The sequence below is a fragment of the Sapajus apella genome, unplaced genomic scaffold, assembly GCF_009761245.1.
Source record: "Sapajus apella isolate SASKATOON/1434 unplaced genomic scaffold, GSC_monkey_1.0 scaffold49, whole genome shotgun sequence".
NCBI lineage: Eukaryota > Metazoa > Chordata > Mammalia > Primates > Cebidae > Sapajus > Sapajus apella.
The window spans coordinates 4,255,369-4,276,429 of NW_022436989.1; the positions used below are offsets into that span (position 1 = coordinate 4,255,369).

The 21,061-nt window shown below is 36.8% G+C and overlaps 1 protein-coding gene across 2 annotated transcripts in view; it reads left to right on the plus strand.

Moving 5' to 3' along the window:
• The window catches only part of ADSS2 (adenylosuccinate synthase 2), a 42,423-nt gene extending 27,922 nt beyond the window's left edge, over positions 1-14,501 (plus strand). For both annotated transcript variants that reach the window (XM_032242206.1, XM_032242207.1), the window contains 9 exons: positions 347-413; positions 678-785; positions 1,815-1,896; positions 4,194-4,320; positions 5,541-5,695; positions 6,726-6,850; positions 8,394-8,491; positions 11,969-12,118; positions 13,333-14,501. In XM_032242206.1, coding sequence (XP_032098097.1) covers positions 347-413; positions 678-785; positions 1,815-1,896; positions 4,194-4,320; positions 5,541-5,695; positions 6,726-6,850; positions 8,394-8,491; positions 11,969-12,118; positions 13,333-13,385 — 965 coding nt within the window. In that variant the 3' untranslated portion in view covers positions 13,386-14,501. The remainder of the gene's footprint in view (positions 1-346; positions 414-677; positions 786-1,814; positions 1,897-4,193; positions 4,321-5,540; positions 5,696-6,725; positions 6,851-8,393; positions 8,492-11,968; positions 12,119-13,332) is intronic.
• Positions 14,502-21,061: the final 6,560 nt, after the last annotated feature.

Below are 21,061 nucleotides of genomic sequence, written 5' to 3' on the forward strand. Positions count from 1 at the left end.
GAGGTGTCAAAACGATCCCTAGATTTCTGGAGTCCAGGACTTGAAGAGAAAAGAGTATTTCTGTAAATTGACCTTTGTAAAATTTAAGGTCACATGTTTCAAAATTAGCCTCTTAATGACTTATTTTTAAAATAGTATGGACTGCAATAAATAAGAGTGAAGGATCAGACATATTTTCGTAGTAATGTATTAGTTGGTGTTATAATCTCCTACCTTTATCACTTTAAAAAATTTGTCACACTGAATTGAGGCTGAAGGGATTTATACTTCAGTAATTTGAAATGCAGTATGTTTTGCTTTTGTGTATTATCTTTGTTTCAACAACTGTGGTTTCATTTCCCCTCAGTATTTGATTTTCATCAAGCAGCTGATGGTATCCAGGAACAACAGAGACAAGAACAAGCGGGAAAAACGTATGTTTTTTTTATTTTAATTTTTTTATTTTGGTACAGTTTATGGATATCCACATTCTTATATTTCAATTCTAGAGCAGAAGCTTATGAAAAATAAGTATTGAAATATCCTGTTATAGAGAAAATCAGTGGGATTATGAACATATACTTAAGAAGTAGCATAAACAGAAAATAGTCATATGTAATTTTATTCTTTGTAATGATCTGACCATAAGACCTACATCTTTTCATCTAACTTAAAGCTTGTTTTGATTTGTTTTTAAGTTTGGGTACAACAAAAAAGGGCATTGGGCCAGTTTATTCTTCCAAAGCTGCTCGGAGTGGACTTAGGATGTGCGATCTTGTTTCTGACTTCGATGGCTTCTCAGAGAGGTAACTAACTTATGTTTCAAAATGGAAGGAATGAATGCATTTTTAGATTTTTTTTAAAACCTAGGGTGCAAAATGATACAATCAGTGTTCTAGTTAAATAGTGGTGGTTGGCTTTGTTAAGATTTGAAATATTAAAGTTATTTTCATTACATCCTAATTAATCCTTAGTTACAGATTAACTTCTTGAAAAAATAACATGATGGTGATTTAATAGAATGTCCTAAGAAGACAAAACCAGAGTTATATTTAAGATTTGAAATATGGAATGGTTGGCTGAGAAAGAGAATGATTCCATGGCAGTCCTAGGGTGGTCACATTCCAAAGTCTTGATCCTTGCATTTTCAGGCCTGGAGACTCCTCATGTTCTCCTACCCAGAAGTCATTAGCTCTCAGATACTGGTGAATTATTGTATACCAAGCTCAACTTGAAAAACAGAAATGCTACATTAACACATACTTTCTGTAGCCAGATATCCATGGGAAACCTAGTAGTCATCAGAAAGCTACTCGGTGACTCAATGATAGGGACTTGGTTGTGTTGAATAACAAGTGGCATCCAAGCTGTAATGACATATTGTATCCCCTTTCAATCAACCACTTATATGTGTCTGCACTGGCAGTGCACCTTTGCTGAAGAATATTAGATTGCTAATGTCTGCCTCTCTCTCTTACAAACATCATGTAAACTACCCCCATTTTTTTTGTACAGTGTAATACAGTTAATTAAGATTTAAGTCTTTTGTGTTTACAGATTTTAGTCATTCCATTCCTATTCCCCCCTACACACACATTACCTTAATTATATTGTTGATAGGCCTAAACTTGAGTAAAAAAAAATAATTTGAGTGTCTTATTTATTCATATGGCTGATCTCCTTATTAAATTTTATTTCTCAGAAGGTAATTTCAGTTTCGGGATTACTTTGCTGTTAAGATCATTTACCATCTGCAGAAATCATTTGAATTGAATGATATTATTAGAAATATTTTTAGAAGAGTGATAATGTCTTGATATATCTTTATTTCTCAGGTTTAAAGTTCTAGCTAACCAATACAAATCTATATACCCCACTTTGGAAATAGACATTGAAGGTGAATTACAAAAACTCAAGGTAATGCTTTCTGACCTCTTTATAAAATGTTCTTTTTAATAATTGTTTGCCAAATTGGCATCTAGATCTTTTCATTCATATAGGCTTTGGGTAAGAACTGGCAAAGGAAATTGTTTATCTTGGACATGGTATGTTTGAGTGACTTTACATGATACAGCTTAGGCAAAATAATGAGCAGGGAGCAGGAGGAGTACCTGAAGTAAAAGAGACAGAGTCCAGATCATGTCTCGTGCAATGACAGGGACTTTAGATCTTATCCTGGAGATAATGAAAAGCTATTAGGTAATTTTGAACAGAAAGAAGACTAGATTTGCACTATATAAAAATCACTTCTAGCAGTTAGAGGATAGATCAGCAAGGGATGAGTGAGAACTCTTTAAGCTAACCAACCCATTTAAAAAGGATAACCCCATAGAGTCAGTATTTTTAGCAGTGCACTCTTTGAAATCCCTATCCTCTCCGTTCTTTCATCTTTGACAATTTTTGATGAACTTCAAACTGTTTCCTATGCATCTGATTATTACTTCTCATTTATAAATAAGTATCAATATGAATTCTAGAACTAAGTAGGAATCTACAAACCTCATATGCCATACTAGAATAAATGCAGACCTTAGATCTGTGCATTCACTAAGTTCTAAAAAAAAATATGACCTATAAGGAACATTCTAAATATTAGGTATTTGTATTTCAGTGCACTGATTGTTGTTTAGAATAGACTGCCATTTTCTTTTTATTCTGTTATGCAATAAATATTTTATTTTATTTTTTAGACAGGATCTTTGTCACTCAGGTTGGAGTACAGTGGCATGAACACAGTTCACTGCAGCCTTGAACCGCTGGGCTCAAGAGATCCTCCTTCCTCAGCCTCCCGAGTAGCTGGAACTACAGGCACATCACCACACCCAGCTAATATTTTTTGGTAGTTACGGGTTTTTGCCATGTTGCCCAGGCTGGTCTTGAATGCCTGAGCTCAAGCAATCTGCCTGCCTTGGCCTCTCAAAATGCTGGGGTTACAGGCATGAGCTATGGCACCCAGGCTGTTATGCAATAAATATTTTAACTTTTTTACTAGCAACTTGGAAATATTTACGTGCTAAAGTATGAGTATGGCTTTTATATGTGCTCCATGTGAACTTAAAGTAGATGAATAATAATAAATAAAATTGGGTAAGAAGATTCTTATAGGTTATGTATATTAAACCAGAACTTTAAGGAACAAGGAATGTGATGACCAGTGTGGTCATTTCAGGCATAAAAATAGGACTGAAACAAGAATAAGTAAGAAATTGGAGACTAGAGCCAAGGGATGATCATACATTTATCAATGGGTATTAACACACTCAGGTGGGTTCATGAGTAGATTCTGGAATTTCCATAATAGTTTACGTATTTAAACATAGTTGAACCTAGGTTTCATGCAGTTATACTATAGTCCTTAGGGGAAGCTCTTGGTTATTTTACATTTTTAATTGAATTCTGAAGTTAAGCAGTAGTACTAAAAAGTGTTTTGAGAAGTGTTTATGGTGCCCATGTGTAACATAGTATCGAATTTTATCTACTAGTAATAGTGTAGAGGTAGATATGTTACAGTAATAGGATACAATTAAAAAGAATAATAGCCATCAGTCACTAATAGTTGCATACGTGGCAGTGTCACTTGTGGCCCTCACCACATTTTGAGAATCACTCTGATGCAAGTTTCAAAGTTCATGGTTGGCCAAACACAGTGACCTATGCCTGTAATCCAGCACTCTGGAGGCTGTGGTGGGAGGATCGATTGAGCCTGGGAGGTTGAGGCTGCAAGTGAGCCATGTTCCCACCACTGTGCTTCAGCCTGGGTGACAGAGCAAGACTCTGTCTCAAAAATTGAAATAAAATAAAACAATTATGGTTTTGTGGATTATAAATACAGCTTTTCAAATACCTCACAAAATTTAAAAGCATAATGTAATGCAGTCATTTATTTTTATTTTCCTGAAAGCTGGTTTATGAAGTATGAATGCTTTGCTCTTTGGAGGGTTTTAATTTTGTTGTAGTGAGGTTAATATAAAACCTTTGAATTTTACTGTATCTTTAGGTTTTTTTTGAGCTAATGCCTCTTTTCTGTTCCTGGAAAATCAGCATGAGAGATGAAAGGTAATCCAAATGTTACAATAGAGTGAGCACCGTCACCAGCTCCTTTCTACTTTGCATTTGTCAGTTTTGATGTCATAAAGTCAGGTAATTTATTCTTGTACCGGCTGTGTTGAACATGTATTAGTGTACATGGAAATTGGTTTTTGTCTTGTGTACAGGGTTATATGGAAAAGATTAAACCAATGGTGAGAGATGGAGTTTATTTCCTATATGAGGCCCTACATGGACCACCAAAGAAAATCTTAGTAGAAGGTGCGAATGCAGCACTATTAGATATTGATTTTGGTAAGTGAGATAGATTTGTAGTTAAGGGAGCTTATCTGAGCCCTACGTAGTTAAGATATGAATAATTAATGTTAGCATTAAGGAGTTTTAAAGTGATGTTTTTAGCTTGTATATTCAGGATGATGAAAGTTTGTCATCTTATGGCACCCTTTTTAAAAGAATATTGCAGATCACACAATACATGTGTTAAGCTCTCTATTTGATTAGAAAAATAATCATTTGAGGTCAGTAGGTCTGAGGTTCTGTAAATTGTGGTTTTCATTGGTTTATGGTTCAGTTCCATACCCTGAAACTGTAAGATAAGATAAGTTCTATGGAATAATCTGCATCTTTAATTCAACCTTTTAAAAATGTATACATTATTATTAAGTAAGATTTATGAAAGCCTATTTACATAAATTAACTCCCTAGGCATGAGACTCTGAATTCAGAGCATTTCCTTCATCTTCAAAAGGTTAGTTAATGCTTAACTCCTTTCTTCAAACTACTGCCTTATTAGTTTGTTTACTGTTTCATTTAAACATGATTTCTCACGATTAGTCTCGTTGTTCTCAGCTTTAACTGACATTTCATTGGCTTTTGACTCCAAGTGAACTATTAAAGAAAGTGTATTTCTACATAGTAGATATGTATTTTTGATACCATAATGTGCCTAGCCAGTCTGGAAAGAAAACAGGGTGTCTAATTGGCAGAGTGAATAGTTCAATATGAAAGAGATCTTTGGGGGTGAGAAAGTATACCACTCTCTAGCTCTTATACTTTGAGGGTTATTCCCTGAGTAGAAATTAAAAGCTGGGGAAATGTTGAATACTATCAAAATGTGTTGCTGTCACTCCAGGTTGCTACTACACTTTAAATATTTGTATGAGGGGGTCATATTTGTTTTACACTAACAGGAAACTATGAAAATAAGTAGATGAGTTTCAGCATTAAATTTCTTCATAATCCATTAAGTGAGTAGTTATCATACTTACTGTACCTGTACATGCATTCAAGGAGCCTCTCAGTATAATCCCTTCAGTTAAAGTTCTAACCTCATTTTTATCTCATTACAGCTAAAATGAATAAAAAGTAAAACATTGAGACTTTGCGAGGGCAGTTACAGTTCAAATCTGTTAGATACCTATAATATACTCAAATGCAGAATTGTAATAGTAATTCTGTTTTAAAATATGTTATTTCTGTGTATACGATATTTTAATATCTGTTTCTGTTTTTAGGGACTTACCCTTTTGTAACCTCTTCAAATTGTACTGTTGGAGGTGTTTGTACTGGTTTGGGTATGCCCCCTCAAAATGTAGGAGAAGTGTATGGAGTTCTGAAAGCTTATACAACTAGAGTTGGTATTGGTGCCTTTCCTACAGAGCAAGAAAATGTAAGCCTATTCTCAGTAAACAAAATGTATTAAAATAAAAATTCATTCTTCTTTTTTTTTCTTAATGAATTCTTATCTCCTGTGCCTTTCACTTAATTTGCAAGATTGGTTAGAACAACATTTTCTTAAAAGTACATAAATATGGCTACATGTGGTGGCCCCTGTCTGTAATCCCAGCACTTTGGGAGGCCGAGACAGGCAGATGACTTGAGCCCAGGAGTTGATGATCAGCCAGGACAGCATGCTGTGTGTGGTGGTGTGCACCTGTAGTCCCAGCTACTGGGGAGGCTGAATAGGAGGATCACTTGAGCCCAGGAGGCAGAGGTTTCAGTGAACTGAGATGGCACCATGGCACTCCAGCCTGGGCAGCAGAGTGAGACTCTGTCTCAAAAAAAATATCAACAAAAATAAAAACTATGTAATCGTCATGATGCCAGAATATAAGATATAATGAAATGATAGCTTTAAACAGAAAGGGACAAATCAAGGACTTAGGTAGGTCATAGGAAAACAAGTTTTAGGGAATGACTTTAGCTTAGGTATTTGAGCATGTTTTCTATCTTCGTTTTCTTTAGAAAGGCATTATGATACCAATGACTTACTAGATATGTTTGCCTTATGGTTTTCAGGAAGAACATCAAACTACAGTTCTTGGAAGAATTGGCTGGATTTGTCTATTTTAATAAATACTGATTTTTAAAAAATTTTAATCTGTCAATCTAAATTTTAGGAAGTTATCTGTATAACATTGTAAAAAATATTGACTTAAAAAAAGATAATAAATGAAGCATTCCAAATAATGCCTCCGTCAGATAAAATCCATCATCTGGATGGAATTCTATCTTTGATTTAGTTACTGTCTGAAAGATGTTTATCTCAAAGATAGATGTTTGCTATGATCTCTAGTGTATATTATTCCACTAGATATGTAGCACTGCTATTCTAACCCTAAAGTTCTATTTTTCTTTTTCTTTTTTTTTTCTTGTTTGAATCCTCTTTATTGCAAAAAGTTCTATTTTCTGTTCTGTAGGAAATTGGAGAATTATTACAAAAAAGGGGTAGAGAGTTTGGTGTAACTACTGGAAGGAAAAGAAGATGTGGCTGGTTGGACCTCGTTTTGCTCAAATATGCGCATATGATCAATGGATTTACTGCGTGAGTATTCTTCAGAAACGTTTATTTCAGGAAATCATAGATGATTAATGGTGATAGGTTTAATCTGTGGAGTACCTTAATAGGAAAATTTCACTCTTTAGCCTCCATATTGAAATTGTAGTGCTAGGCAAAAGTAGACCAAGATACAGGAGGAAGGGTACACAAGGAGAGGGACCCCAAGTCATCTTCCTAGGCATCCAAGGTTGTTGAATCACGACGCTCTGACATGTATGTAAGTATAGAGGTAGGCAGAATAGGGTACACAGTTGGGTGGGTAGATAGATAGGTGTACAGCACAAATACTGTGAGCATGTACAGAGCGGGAGGCAATGCAGCTAGTGATTGGCGCATGGGCTTAATGTCTGAGTTCATTCAGATCTCAGGTCTGTGCATTATGCTTGTGTAGCTGAGCAAGTCAATCATTCTCTGCCTCTGTTTCATCCTCTAAAATCTAGATTATAGTATTACCTACTTCATAGGGGTATTTTCAAAATAGGTGAGAAACATGGTAAGAGCCTATAGCACGCTGCCTGGCTAACTGAAAACGCTCAGGAAAAGTTGGTTGTTATTAATGCATATACATGAATAGGTAGATAAATATATTCATATCTGTATTAGACTGAACATCCAGTAAATAACAGAATAAGGTTTAAAGTATATTTTTTGGGATGAGAATCCCAAATTTAGTTTGTTACCCATTTCCACAGATTTTCTCTTTAAAACCTGTTTTCCAGTCAGTTTCTCGGGAAATTTTGATGTATCATGAAGAGGTCCTTGATGTGGTTTTTCTCACTCTTCTTTGACAATTTCTGACCAGAAGGGTAGAGGTGATGGTAACCAGAGTGAAGAACTGAGGGATGTTGGCATGTGTGTAAATGTACATGTATCTTAATCATCCATGTAGTGTAGTGAGTTCTGCGGTGTTCCACGGCCACAGTGCATCCCTAACTCCAGGCACCCCTCCCACAAATACATGTTTGTTCATCAGTCATAAGAAAGCTGATTTGGGCATGGTGGCTCATGCCTCTAATCCCAGCACTTCGGGAGGCTGAGAGGCAGGAGGATCGCTTGAGGCCAGGAGTTGTAGACTAGCCTGGGCAACTTGGCGAGACCCTGTCCCTACAAAAAATACAAAACAATTAGCTGGGCCTGGTGGCACACACCTGTAGTCCCAGCTACTTGGGAGGCTGAGGTGCAAGGATTGCTTGAGCCTGGGAAGTTGAGGCTTGCAATGAACCCTGTTTGTGCCACTGCACTCCAGCCTGGGTGACAAAGCAAGACCCCATCTCAAAACTAAAAAAGAAAGCTAAGCAAAATTCATCAGTGAAAATCTGTTACAATTACTAGCAAAGTAACTCTGTGTATATTGTCCTCTAGTGTTTTATGTGTGGCACGCTTTAAAATATAATCCTAACCGGTTTTCAGAATTGCTTTAGAACTTTTAGCTTTGCATGAATTTTTCTTTACTCCTGCATTAATCAAATTAGATGTTAGAGCCTTTAAGAGTTTGCTTTTTTAACATTGCCTTTTCTTCCAAAATTAGATTGGCACTTACCAAGTTGGATATTTTGGACGTGTTTACAGAAATCAAAGTTGGAGTTGTTTACAAGTTAGATGGTGAAATCATACCTCATATCCCAGGTATTTTCTTTTAGGCAATATCTAAAGAATATTATAAGATGAATGTATTACAGCAATTTCATAAAGCTCTTCCATGTAATTTGCAATAGACAGATAGTGACAGGCTTGATATGCCCTTTATAATTAGTATAAATTTGCTCTCATTATTAGTATTTGGTTCATAACTAATACTTATTTGGGTGTTGGGTCACAACAAGCATGTGCTCAAACTCAAAAGAGTAAAGAAAAACAGGGCACCTCTGAGCCCAGTCATACTGCTCTTGAGTGTCATCTTCCCTACTTTGAAAGTAATTTCCATGGAGGTGTTTCTCCCTTCCTTGGTAACACTGGGGTAACAAGAGCCCTTGTCTTGTTAAGCTGGCTCTCAATACATTAGCCTCTCTGTCCTTCAGGCCCCATGAATGACTTTCTCTGCCCTTGATTTTATAGTTTAGTCATTTGATAAGGATTAGGAATATTGACTAGCTTAATAAAACCTGATGAGTCGGTAGGTTTTGCGATTACCTTGTGGCAGCTGTTTCTTAGGAACTGAGGATAGCTGTAAGTTCTTGGAAATTAAATGCATGTTATCTTTCCTTTTCTTACATGTATATAAGTATAGAGGGAGTCTAGCTATCTTATAAAAAAGTATCTATTGTCATTGTAGGATAATAGTCACTCGGAAAACTGGCTGTTCCAATATATGTTATGTCCTGGTTCTTCATTCTATTTACTTACAAACCTATTTCAAGAGTTATAACTTCAAACACCAAAGAATAGTCGAACCAAGTATAATGGCACATGGCAAGGTCTACCATAGAGAACGTTACAGCAAATTCTTTTAATTAATACTTAAAATAACAAAACAGATAAAATTTGTCAATTTCATGTGTTCAATATTAAAGCTGTTTTTGGTCAAGTTCCCCCAGAAACACTCTTGAGATGGAGATTTGTATCCAAGAAGTGTAGTAGAGAATGCTTTCAGCAATAGCTCTTATGAAAGAAGCAGAGGGACTAGTTGAAATGCAGGGCAGCCAATCCCCATTGGAGCCACAGAGCTAGGACAGCCTTTTAGAGCTGTGCTAAATTGAGGCAAGTAGCCAGAACTTTGTACGTCCCAACAACTGGCCACGAAACAAGGGCTGTTCCTCAAGTGAGGTAGCTCCCTTTGGCCAAGAGCAGTTCCTGGAGAGGGACTGAGCTGTGAGGCCCAGCAGCAGAGAGTGCTTCTGGGAATAGCTCCTGTAGGATTCTGGTTGTTGTCTTTCCTAGGGAAACCTACAAGAGGAAGGTTAATGGTATAAATTAGCCCTTACTGTGGCTGTCACAGTGGGAAAGGAGAAGCAAGAGTCCCATTAAACTTTAAGCTAAGGCTCCTGCTGTTATGTTGGATTTCATGTGGCAAAGCCAGCAGGCAAGAAATGGAGTCACTGGAAGAGGTAAATGATTCTGATCAGAATCTCCAATATGCTTTTAAACCCACCTGGTGAATTTTTGTTTTTAGAATTTCCGTTTAGTTCTCTTCTATACTTTCTATTTATCTACTGAGATTCCCTATCTGTTTACTCAGTAACAGTGACATTGTCTTAATTTGTATTAGCTGCTCTTTGTTTTCTGTTAGTCTAACCTTTAGGTCATCTCAAGTTGGGTTTCTCTTGACTATTCTTTTCCTTGGTTGTGGATCACTGTTTCTTTTTTCTTTTTTTTTTTTTGGGATGGAGTTTCGCTCTTGTTACCCAGGCTGGAGTGCAATGGCACGATCTCGGCTCACCGCAACCTCTGCCTCCTGGGTTCAGGCAATTCTCCTGCCTCAGCCTCCTGAGTAGCTGGGATTACAGGCACGCACCACCATGCCCAGCTAATTTTTTGTATTTTTAGTAGAGACGGGGTTTCACCATGTTGACCAGGATGGTCTCGATCTCTTGACCTCGTGATCCACCCGCCTCGGCCTCCCAAAGTGCTGGGATTACAGGCTTGAGCCACTGCGCCTGGCAGTGGATCACTGTTTCTATGACTAATGACTATTGGTTAACTATTAGACATCGTGGATGATATGTTAAAAAGACTCAGATTCTGTTATCTTCCTCTGAATAGTGTTGATTCTTGTTTTAGGGGAGAATTGAATTATTCACTGATCATCGTGAACTTGTATAGTTTGGTTTTTTGCTTTGTTGTGTAGTAACGTGGAAAACCCAAGATGTTTTTCAAACTTGTTTAAGCTGGTATAAGTCAGTCTCTAAATTTTGTCTCTTTTTTAGATCTCGCAGAACTTGGTTTTTGGCTTCATTATGGCAGGTTTGTAATAGGTTTCACTCAGGGTGTGACTTTTATTCTTAAAGAGCAGCCTTTCCGGTGGCTCCACTTGATGCCAGGAGAATTAACAAGGTATAATAATGAGAGCTCTTCAGCCCAGCAGTGTTGGAGTGCCAGTGTGCCCTGTTCCTTCCTTTTCAGCAGCACTACTTGACTTCTAGAGTCTTTGTTCCACCTGCAACTGTGTAGCAGTTGAGGTCTGGTAAGCCTCTGATGGTCCTGCTCTTTACCTGTGGAGTCCTGCTGTAGCCGTGGGACTCTCACATGGACTTCTGGGGGTCCCATCTCTCTATAGCTCCCTCCTCTCTGATGCCTGGCCTTGCTGATTCTAGCAGCTTCAGCTTCCCTGAAGTCAGCTATCTGCATCCCCACGTCAGTGGAGCTACCATTCTCTGTTCACTCGTGTTCTGAACTGTGGTCAGAAAATTGTCCCTATGCAGAAAGTTGAGTGGCTTCTCGACTTGCTTGTGAGTTTTCTCTCCCAGGAGCCATGGCTTTGTGCCTGACCCAAGTCTGTGGGTGTGGGCTGCTATGTGGCGGCAGCTCCCTTCGGTGGAGGGCGAGTCCTGCAGAGGCTCTGAACTGTAAGTGGTCAGCAGGCAAAGCTCCCAAAGCTCTCAGTCTTGAGAGACATCTAGACAGAGTACCCGTAGCATCCGCTATATTGACTCAAGTCCAAGAAACTCTTCTTTAGTATATTTTCAGTTTCCATTAGGGAATACAGAGAAAATAGGTGGAATGATGAAGCAAATTTCAGGCAGCACAATAGATTTCTCAGAAGAGAGCAGTTATGCAGGCCTTCTTTCTGTCATGTTGCTGTCATTATACAGATCTACAATCCCTAATCAATAGAATGGAAATTCAATAAGCTTTAAAACTGGAAAGTTTTAAGTTTGGCACCCAGATTCATTTAGCAACAAAACCAGACTTGAACTAATGTCAGCATTACATAATCTTTATCCTCTTATAGCGAATGATCATATGTGTTGCTGCAAAAATGTGTTTGATTATAGAATACTGCCACAGATGGTATTTGTACTGTTTTATCTTTCTACTACCTGAAGAATTCTAAATCCCAAAACACATATGGCGCCAAAGATTTTGATAAGAGATTTTGAACCCGTAATATATCAAAAAGTTGTTTGACAATAAGCAGTGTGTACAAATTTCCTCTTTAACTTTTAGCAAACCAAGAAGTCTTAAATAAAGTTGAAGTTCAGTATAAGACTCTCCCAGGATGGAACACAGACATAACAAATGCAAGGACATTTAAAGAACTACCTGTTAATGCACAAAACTATGTTCGATTTATTGAAGATGAGCTTCAAATTCCAGGTAAACATAAATACTTTGTGAATAACTGTCTTTTAACTTACTTGGCTGCCTCTGAAATAGAATAAAGGAAAGATCATTGTTACTTTTCAGAGTTCACATGATTTGCATAAATCCCCAGGAAGATGTAAAGGAATAATTTTATTCCTTAGAGTAAATACAATGTTCATCTTTACATGGAAGATAATAGATTGATTCTCACCCTCCTGACCCTATCTTTAATTCTTAGTCTGTTTTTTTACCCTGTGACATTGTCTTATTCCTTTCTCCCTCTTAATGACAAATCCTCGTGTATCTTTACCACCACCAAAAATGCTTTGTGTTTTTGGGGGATTAAAAAATGGTGTATAGTTTGTTTGGGTTAAACTACCCTTGAGAGTTGGAGTTTCCTGAATATACATTGGGAAATAATAGGTATAGAAAATAGGAAATCTCACTAGAAAAAATGCAAGAAAAGAATTTTTAAAAATAGATAAAAACTATCTATTAATGAACAAATATAAAATGGCAAGGGAGGTAAGCATAACAAAGTTATGGCTGTTTCTAGTTATGTGAAGTCATTCTTTTAAGAGATGGCTTCCTTTTATCCTTTTGTTGGCATTGATGGGTATTTGAAAGACAAGAAAAGGTAAAGTGGGTGGGATGTATCCTCCATATAAAATCTGTTATCTGCTCACTCTTGATTTTATCTTGTGGTTCATTTGTATTTGTGGTTCATTTCCAGCATGATTCTTGTTTTCCAAATTGCTAGCTGCCCTTCATAACTTGATGTCAAATTTAGTAAGCATGTTTGCTTACTGCTCTTAGTCAACATTTTTTAGAAATATAAATAGCAGTGAGTCTAACAAAAATCTGTGAAGTACCACAAAGGTTGATCCTAACAGTACCTTGTGGAACCTGGTAATTCTTTAATAATCTAAAACCATGTGGTGCTGATAATTAGATTTCCATAGACTCATGTAGTGGGCAATTTCTGAGGCTATGAAAGTTAAAATCATATTCTCATCTAGATGTTTAAGATGCTTATCTTGGCCAGTTATCAGGAACTCGATCAAACTTTCTGTAGGTCTCTGCTGGTTTTAGTCAATATTTTACTATACTAAGTCATTAAGAATTAGGAAACTGAAAATATTACACAGTTAAAAATGGGACAGTAAGGCATACTTCCCTGTGCTGGGTCTTATAGTGCAATCCTTTTTCTCTTTGTTTTCTCCCAGTTAAATGGATTGGTGTTGGTCAATCCAGAGAGTCTATGATTCAACTCTTTTAATGATTGCCAGTAAGACAAGAAACACTCCTTCAGAGGGAGGGGAAAAGACTTCCTTAAATATTTCATTTATCACCTGCAAATTTAAGAATAAAGACACTGAAGTGAGTTGGTAAGCCCTCCAGTTGTTTCCAGTCTTTTCAGATGGATGCCTGTTGTGGAGATTAACTTTGGCATATTCCAGTGTCAGCTTTCCTTAGCTGGCATAATCGCCGAATCATTTGTTGCTCCTGCTGCTCTCATGGTGCCACGTTTCTTTTTTTAATGTTTAGTAATAGGATAATCCATGTTGTTTGAAATCTAAAGTAGAATTACTTTTAATGTAGTTCTTCTTCATTATTGTCATTGTGTGTTCTTAAGTGTTACCCCTATTTTAGATGGTAAGAACAATTAATGCAGTTTTGCACAAATATTTTTACATTCTGATTATTCAATTCTGTCATTGTAATCTTTGTTGTTAGAAACAAAAGATGAAAACATAGGGGTTCTGTAAACTTTTATAATGCTATGAATTCTGTTTAAATTGTGGACTGTTTATTTTCTGTTGAGACCATTGCAAAATTAAGCTTTGGTGGGATTTGGTGGGGGGGTTATATTCATGGGTCCTTTAATTTGTACAGAACACAGAACTTATTTCTCTCTGTCAATTATTTAAAACATTGAACATTTAGTGAAATGTTCAAAGAGAAAAGATGTTTCCCAAAACAACAATCTTAATGTTAAAAATGATTAGACATTAAAAGATCTGTTGTAATATATGGTGGATATTTTTCTTTAATTTCAAACATTACCTCTGAAATGTATATTAGCTTTTCTTTTTTATCTTACCATTAGTTTTAAATCTGGTGGATTGGTTTTCAACATTGTGCCTGCCAATATGCCTACAAAAACATCTGTAAGTGTCAAAATGAACTCAAGGTGGTTAACCATGATTTTGATCATGCCTTTATTTCTCCTTTCTTGAAAAAAAAAAAAACAGGTGTTATTTTGACAATTAGGCTTAACATTGTTTTGTAGATTATCTTTTAATGAACTGTTTTACATGTTAAATTAGGTGCCACTTAAATTTATTTTATTATACCATCAATAGCTGATTAAAAGAACCAAATATTTCTAGTATGCTTTGTGTATTGTGTTTTTGTTTTAAGAGAGGTTAGTAATACTAGTATATGTGTAATTTTAGCTCAAGAAAAATTCTAAAATAGGAACAGTGTCTTAGACTCAATAAGTATATAGAACAATACAGATTATCCTACAAGCCAATTACTGATCAATAATGACTTATATGTAAAAATAATTTATAAGGAATATATAATTTCTGTTTAATAAAAAAATGAATGGGCTTTTAAAGTCTGCATTTGTATCTCGGTTACGAGTATTGTACTACTGAAACAGTAATGGTTCATAAACAGATACAAAGAACCCATTCTTCTTTTCAAGTATATATGTTAGACTCTACCTAGTATTGAGTACGCAGTGGTGACAGGAGCACAGTCTTCCTGAAACTTAGTATAGTGGGGGGCAGCATGGTAACCAAGTACAGGTTTATAAACAGTAGTTATATGCTGCCTTGGAAAAGTACAAGGTCTGATGAATAAGAATCTAGTCTTAATTTAGCAGGGGTTGAAGAAGGAAGGCCATTAATGGACATGTCTAAACAGACAAAGCAGATGAGTAGAGAGAGCAGACAGAGGGACATATACTGTGCAAAGGCCCAGAGGCTGGAAAGAATTTGGAAAGTTGGAACAACTAAACAAAATGAATGAGGGGCTGATGAGGCCAATTAGCTTGGCAGTAAATTCAAGGAATAAAATCATGGGGGGGTGTGTGTGTGTGTGGTTCGTTTTTTTTCTGTTGTTTTTTTTTGTTGTTGTTGTTGTTGTTGTTTTGAACCAGAGTCTTACTCTGTTGCCCAGGCTGGAGTACAGTGGCATGATCTCAGCTTACTGTATGTAACCTTTGCCTCCTGGGTTCAAGTGATTCTCCTGCCTCAGATTCCTGGGTAATTGGGATTGCAGGCACATGCCACCACGTCCAGCTAATTTTTGTATTTTTAGTAAAGACGGGGTTTCACCATGTTGGCTGGACTGGTCTCAAACTCCTGATCTCAAGTGATCCGCCCGCCTCAGTTTCCCGAAGTGTGAGATTACAGGTGTGAGCCACCGTGCCCAACCAAAACCACGTTGTACATGAAGGAAGAGGACTATAATGTAATACAAACAGTAGATCCCCTCCTACCTATGAGGGATACGTTCAAACACCCCCAGTGGATGCCTAAAACTGTGAGTAGTACCAAATCGTATATATACTGTTTTTTCCTATACATACATACTTGTGGTGAAGTGTAATTTATAAATGAGGCATAGTAAGAGATTAATAACAACTACTAGATCAATTATAACAATATACTGTAATAAAAATTATGTGAATGTGCTGTCTCTCAAAATATCTTCTGTTGTACTTTATTTACCCTTGTCGTGATCATGGGAGATGGCACAATGCTTCCATGATGAGATGCAGTGAGGTGATGTAGGCATTGTGATGTCGCGATGGGCTGCTGTTGACCTGCATTCCTGAGTTTATGTAATGGTTTGGTGCCACTCATTTCGTGGGATTCCTTGCTGAAGTATTTGCATGGGCTCAGTGCTTTCTGGAGTGACATGGCTGTTAATCACAAGGTGTTTTTTGCTCATATCTTCCACCCATAAATGTAATGCCTTTTCCACCTTAACTAAGCACTTACCATGCACCGTGGCCATAGCTTTTGCAGTTTGTGGTGTGACAGCAAAACTAGCATAAATTTCTTCTTCCTCCTTCAAAATTTTACAGATTTGTTCTTACCGTAAATCTTAGCAACATCAGCATATGATTTTTTTAACCATACTACTTTCACCTTTTCACTTGAAATGAGTACTTTACAGTTTCCCATTGGCATATCTGAATTGCCAGCATCACTACTTTTGTGTTTTGGGGTCACTATTAAGTAAAATAAGGGTTACTTGAACACAAGCACCGAGATACCAGGCAGTCGATCTGATAACCAAGACAGCTACTAAGTGACTAACAGGCAGGCACTGCAGAGAGTGTGGAGACACAGGACAAAGGGATGATTTACATTCTAGGCAGGACGGAGCAGGATAGCATGATGTCTCATTATGGTACTGAGAGGTGCTTGCAATTTAAACCTTATGAATTACTTCTGGAATTTTCAATTTCATATTTTTGGGGCAGGTTTGGCCTCCGGTAACTAAATGGTGGAAAATGAAACCACAGATATGGGGAGACTACTGTATTATGCTTAAGAAGGCCCTAATGAGAGCACAGAATGATGGCTAAAACTATATACTCTGAATTTTATAACTCAGTGGGTGGAAAATGCATGGCAGAACAAGACATTTAAATGGGAGAGGGGCCTATTTAACATATTTTTAATACACTAATTGGTTAATATAGTTGAATAGGGATGCAAGAATATCTGAGGCATTTTTGAGAAAATAACATGTTGAGAGAGGAGCCTTTTTCCTGCCAGATGTTAGAACGTTACAAAGCTACTGTAATAAAAATATATAGCATTGCTATGAGAAAGAATAAATACATAAGAAATGGAATAGACATTCCAGAAATAGATGCAAGCATATTTGGGAACTTAACATAGGCTTATATAATCTTAGGGAAAGCCTTCTTCATAAAAACAGGAAACTCAGGAACCTAAGGAAAAATGTTCAGATTGAACTGAGTTAATATATACATATTTAATATTATGAACAAAGTTTTTTTTTAAAGCCTGAGAAAACAAACTTGGGAAAAAATATTTCAACACATATCCCTAATGTACAAAAACCAAATAAAGTGACAAGTAACAGAAAAATGGGTAAAAAATTTATATTGAGCAATCCACAGGAAAAGAAATATCAGTGGCCCAAAACATGAAAAGTATTCACCTTTCCCTATAGATTAAAAAAAAAAAATAGCAATGAGTGAGATACCACTTCTCATCTCTTGGATTGGTAAATATGAAAAGATCAGTGCTACCAACAATGTGGAGAAATAGATACTTTCATAACTGCTGGTTACAGTGTGAATTATTATAATTTGTAGGGGAAGCAATGTGACAATATCTGTTAAAAGTTGTATTTGCAAATCCTTTGACCTACCAGCAATCACACTACAAAAAGAAAAAAGAAGGCCACGCCCAGTGGCTCACACCTGTAATTCCAGCACTTTGGGAGGCCAAGGTGGGTGGATCACCTGATGTCTGGAGTTTAAGACCAGCCTGGCCAACGTGGCAAAACCTCATTTCTACTAAAAATACAAAAATTAGCTTGGTGTGGTGGTGGGCACCTGTAATCCCAGCTACTCAGGAGGCTGAGGCAGGAGAGTCACTTGAACCTGGGGGTTGGAGGTTGCAGTGAGCTGAAATCATGCCACCATACTCCAGCCTGGGTGACTGTCTCAAAAAAAATAATAATAATAAATAAATAATAAGGCAACCCTATTTCATATGTAATTGAAAACAACCTGAAGGTCTGTTAATAGCGTAAGATGATATTCTATGAAATAGAAGAGGAGGGAATAAAATTTAAAACTATATATATTTGTTGATCTATACCAAGGACAAAATATGTAAGGGTGTATATTAAATGGTTAACATTGGTCACTGGAAGAGAACTTTGAAGTTTTCTTTTTTTTTTAATTTTTTTGAGACGGAGTTTCGCTCTTGTTACCCAGGCTGGAGTGCAATGGCGCGATCTTGGCTCACCGCAACCTCTGCCTCCTGGGTTCAGGCAATTCTCCTGTCTCAGCCTCCTGAGTAGCTGGGACTACAGACACGCGCCACCATGCCCAGCTAATTTTTTGTATTTTTAGTAGAGACGGGGTTTCACCATGTTGACCAGGATGGTCTCGATCTCTTGACCTTGTAATCCACCCGCCTTGGCCTCCCAAAGTGCTGGGATAACAGGCTTGAGCCACCCCGCCCGGCCTGGAGCTTTCTTTATGTATTTTTGTATTTATATTTTTAGGAGTATATGATTTTTAAAGTATTTTTAAGAAATGAGTTATAGCAGTTACTGAGAATAAATTGCTGTTTCAAATATACCTGAGAACTGAGTACATTTAGTGATTGATAGTTTTAGGAATCCACAGTATAAATCATGGTCAGTGTACTTTTGGGGAAGGATAATTGAGATGTTGACATTTGACATCATTTTACAGGCTTGGTCTTTAGAAACCATATGAACATCCACACTGACACAAATACCAACATTGTAAAAGAAAGAATAACTGCTTTCATTAGATGCCAGAGTCATGTACTGTATGAGCTAAAAGATTGCCTCTTTGGAAAATGCTTCCAGAATTTAGGGAAAGAAGAGATTATTGGCTTTATAACTTGATGCCCACTACTTTTTTCTCTAAAGGTTGAGAAGCAATTTTGCTTGGAAACACCAACAGCCATTAGCCTAGATGTTTTTGTAGAACAGTATTCATCTTTCTAGAGTCTACCTGAAAAGAAAAGATCTGAGTGACCTTCATACACAGCATCCATCAGTCTTCTTTCACCTTTCTTAGGCTTTTTTTCTGGCTTTGCCATTTTATTTTTTATCAAAGTGATAAGTGTAAGCAGTTTTTATTTAAACAACTTTATTGAAGTGTAATTTACATACTATAAAATTTGCCTGTTTTTAATGATACAATTCAATGATATAGTGAATTTACAGAATTGTGCAGCTGTCCCTACTGTGCAATTTTAGAACATTTGCATCACCCCCTAAAGATTCCTTGTGCCCATTTGTAGTCACTCCCATTCCCATACCCAACCTCACAAGTCTACTTTTGTCTCAATAGTGTTGCCTTTCTTGGGCATTTCACATAAATGAAATCACAATATTTAATCTTTTTGCATCTGGCTGTTTTTTTAAAAACATGTTTTGAGACAATACCATGTGCTTCATTCCTTTTTAATGCTGATTAATATTCTATTAATACAGATATACCATATTTTCTTCATCTGTTCATGGACACGAGTTATTTTCAGGTTTTTTGTTGTTGTTGTTGTTGATATTATGATAGTACTGTGAGCATTTGCATGTAAGTCTTTGTGTGGACATAGGTTTTTGTTTCTCTTGGATAGACACCTAGGAATGGAATCTCTGGGTCAGATCATACAAACCATTCTAGTGGGTATGAACTGTTGGTTTCTTGTTTTAATTTATGTTTTCCTAGTGTAACTAATGATGTTTCATTAGCATTTTTATGTCCATTTATATATCCTTGATATGTATTCAAATATTTTGCTCATTTTTAAATTGATTGTTTTTTAATTATATAAGAAGTCATTATACATTCTAGATACAGATTCTGTATCAGATATATGATTTGCAAATATTTTTTTCTAGTCTGTGGCTCACCATCTTATTGTCTTGTTTGGTGGTGTTTTTTGAAGTGCAAAAGTTTTAAATTTTGGTCAAGTTCAACTTATCAGCTTTTCCTTACCTAGGTTGTTTTTGGTGTCACATTTAAGGAATCTGCCTAATCCAAGCTCATTTAGTTTTTATTTGATGTTGTTTTCTAAAATGTATAATTTAAACTTTCACATGTGAAAGGCCATTTCATAAAATGGTCTTTGATCCATTTTGAATTAATTTTTATGTGGTGTGAGGTAAAAGTCTTAGTGTATCTCCTTGTGTGTAGATATTTACTTGTCCTTGCACCATTAGTTGAAAATACTATTCTTTTCCCATTAAAATGCCTTTGTGCCTTTGTTTTTATGCCAGTACCACACCATTTTGATGCTGTGGCTTTATCGCATGTTTTTAAATTGAGGAGTGTAAGCCCTCCAGCTCTGTTCTTTTTCAAGAGTGATTTTGCTCTTCTGGGTCTTTTGCATTTGATACAAATTTTGGGATCAGGGCTGGCATCAGCAAAATGGCAGAGTTTCATCTTCAAACACCCATTTCTCCACAGAATCATCAAAAAACAAAAAGGAAGTCAGAATGAACTTGGTCAGAACTCTGGAAAACACAGGTTTACATCAGTCAGGTAAATAGCAAATCAAGAAAAAGGCAAATTTAAAATGGTAGGAAAGCTCTGTGGTGTTTTTACTTGTCCTTGCCCATCCCCTTTCCAGGTCAACGGCAATCTTGAAGAAAGCAACCTGCATGCCAATGTGGGACCCTAGTCTCTGGCTCTAAAAGGAACAGAGCAGACCTTATTTGCAAATTATTGTGGTTTTTCTATTTTAACCTCTCTGTGGCTACCTGAAGGGCTGGCACACAGTGCTCATCTGTGTTTTATCTAACTCAGAATTCAACCAGGATGGAAAAGTGGTGAGCATTGCTTAGAAACATTATGATGAGAACAGAAAAACCACAACTGCTTGGAGCAAAAGATGACATGCAGTTGAGGCATATAATAATCTAAAGCCAGGGAGGAAGAACAGAGGAGAGTTTATTTGAGAAATTTGGTGATTCAAAAGTGTATATTAGGGAATATAGAAAGCCATAAACATGTTCAAGGCAGGACACATGCCCAGAAAAGTCCAGAGAAGATCCTAAGATCTCACCTTTGGCTGATCCCTAGGTTTAGCTCAAGAAGAGAAGGCTGAGGCAGAGTTGGAATCCCTCAGCTCAGAGCTGTGTGTGTGTGTGTGTGTGTGTGTGTGTGTGTGTGTGTGTGTGTGT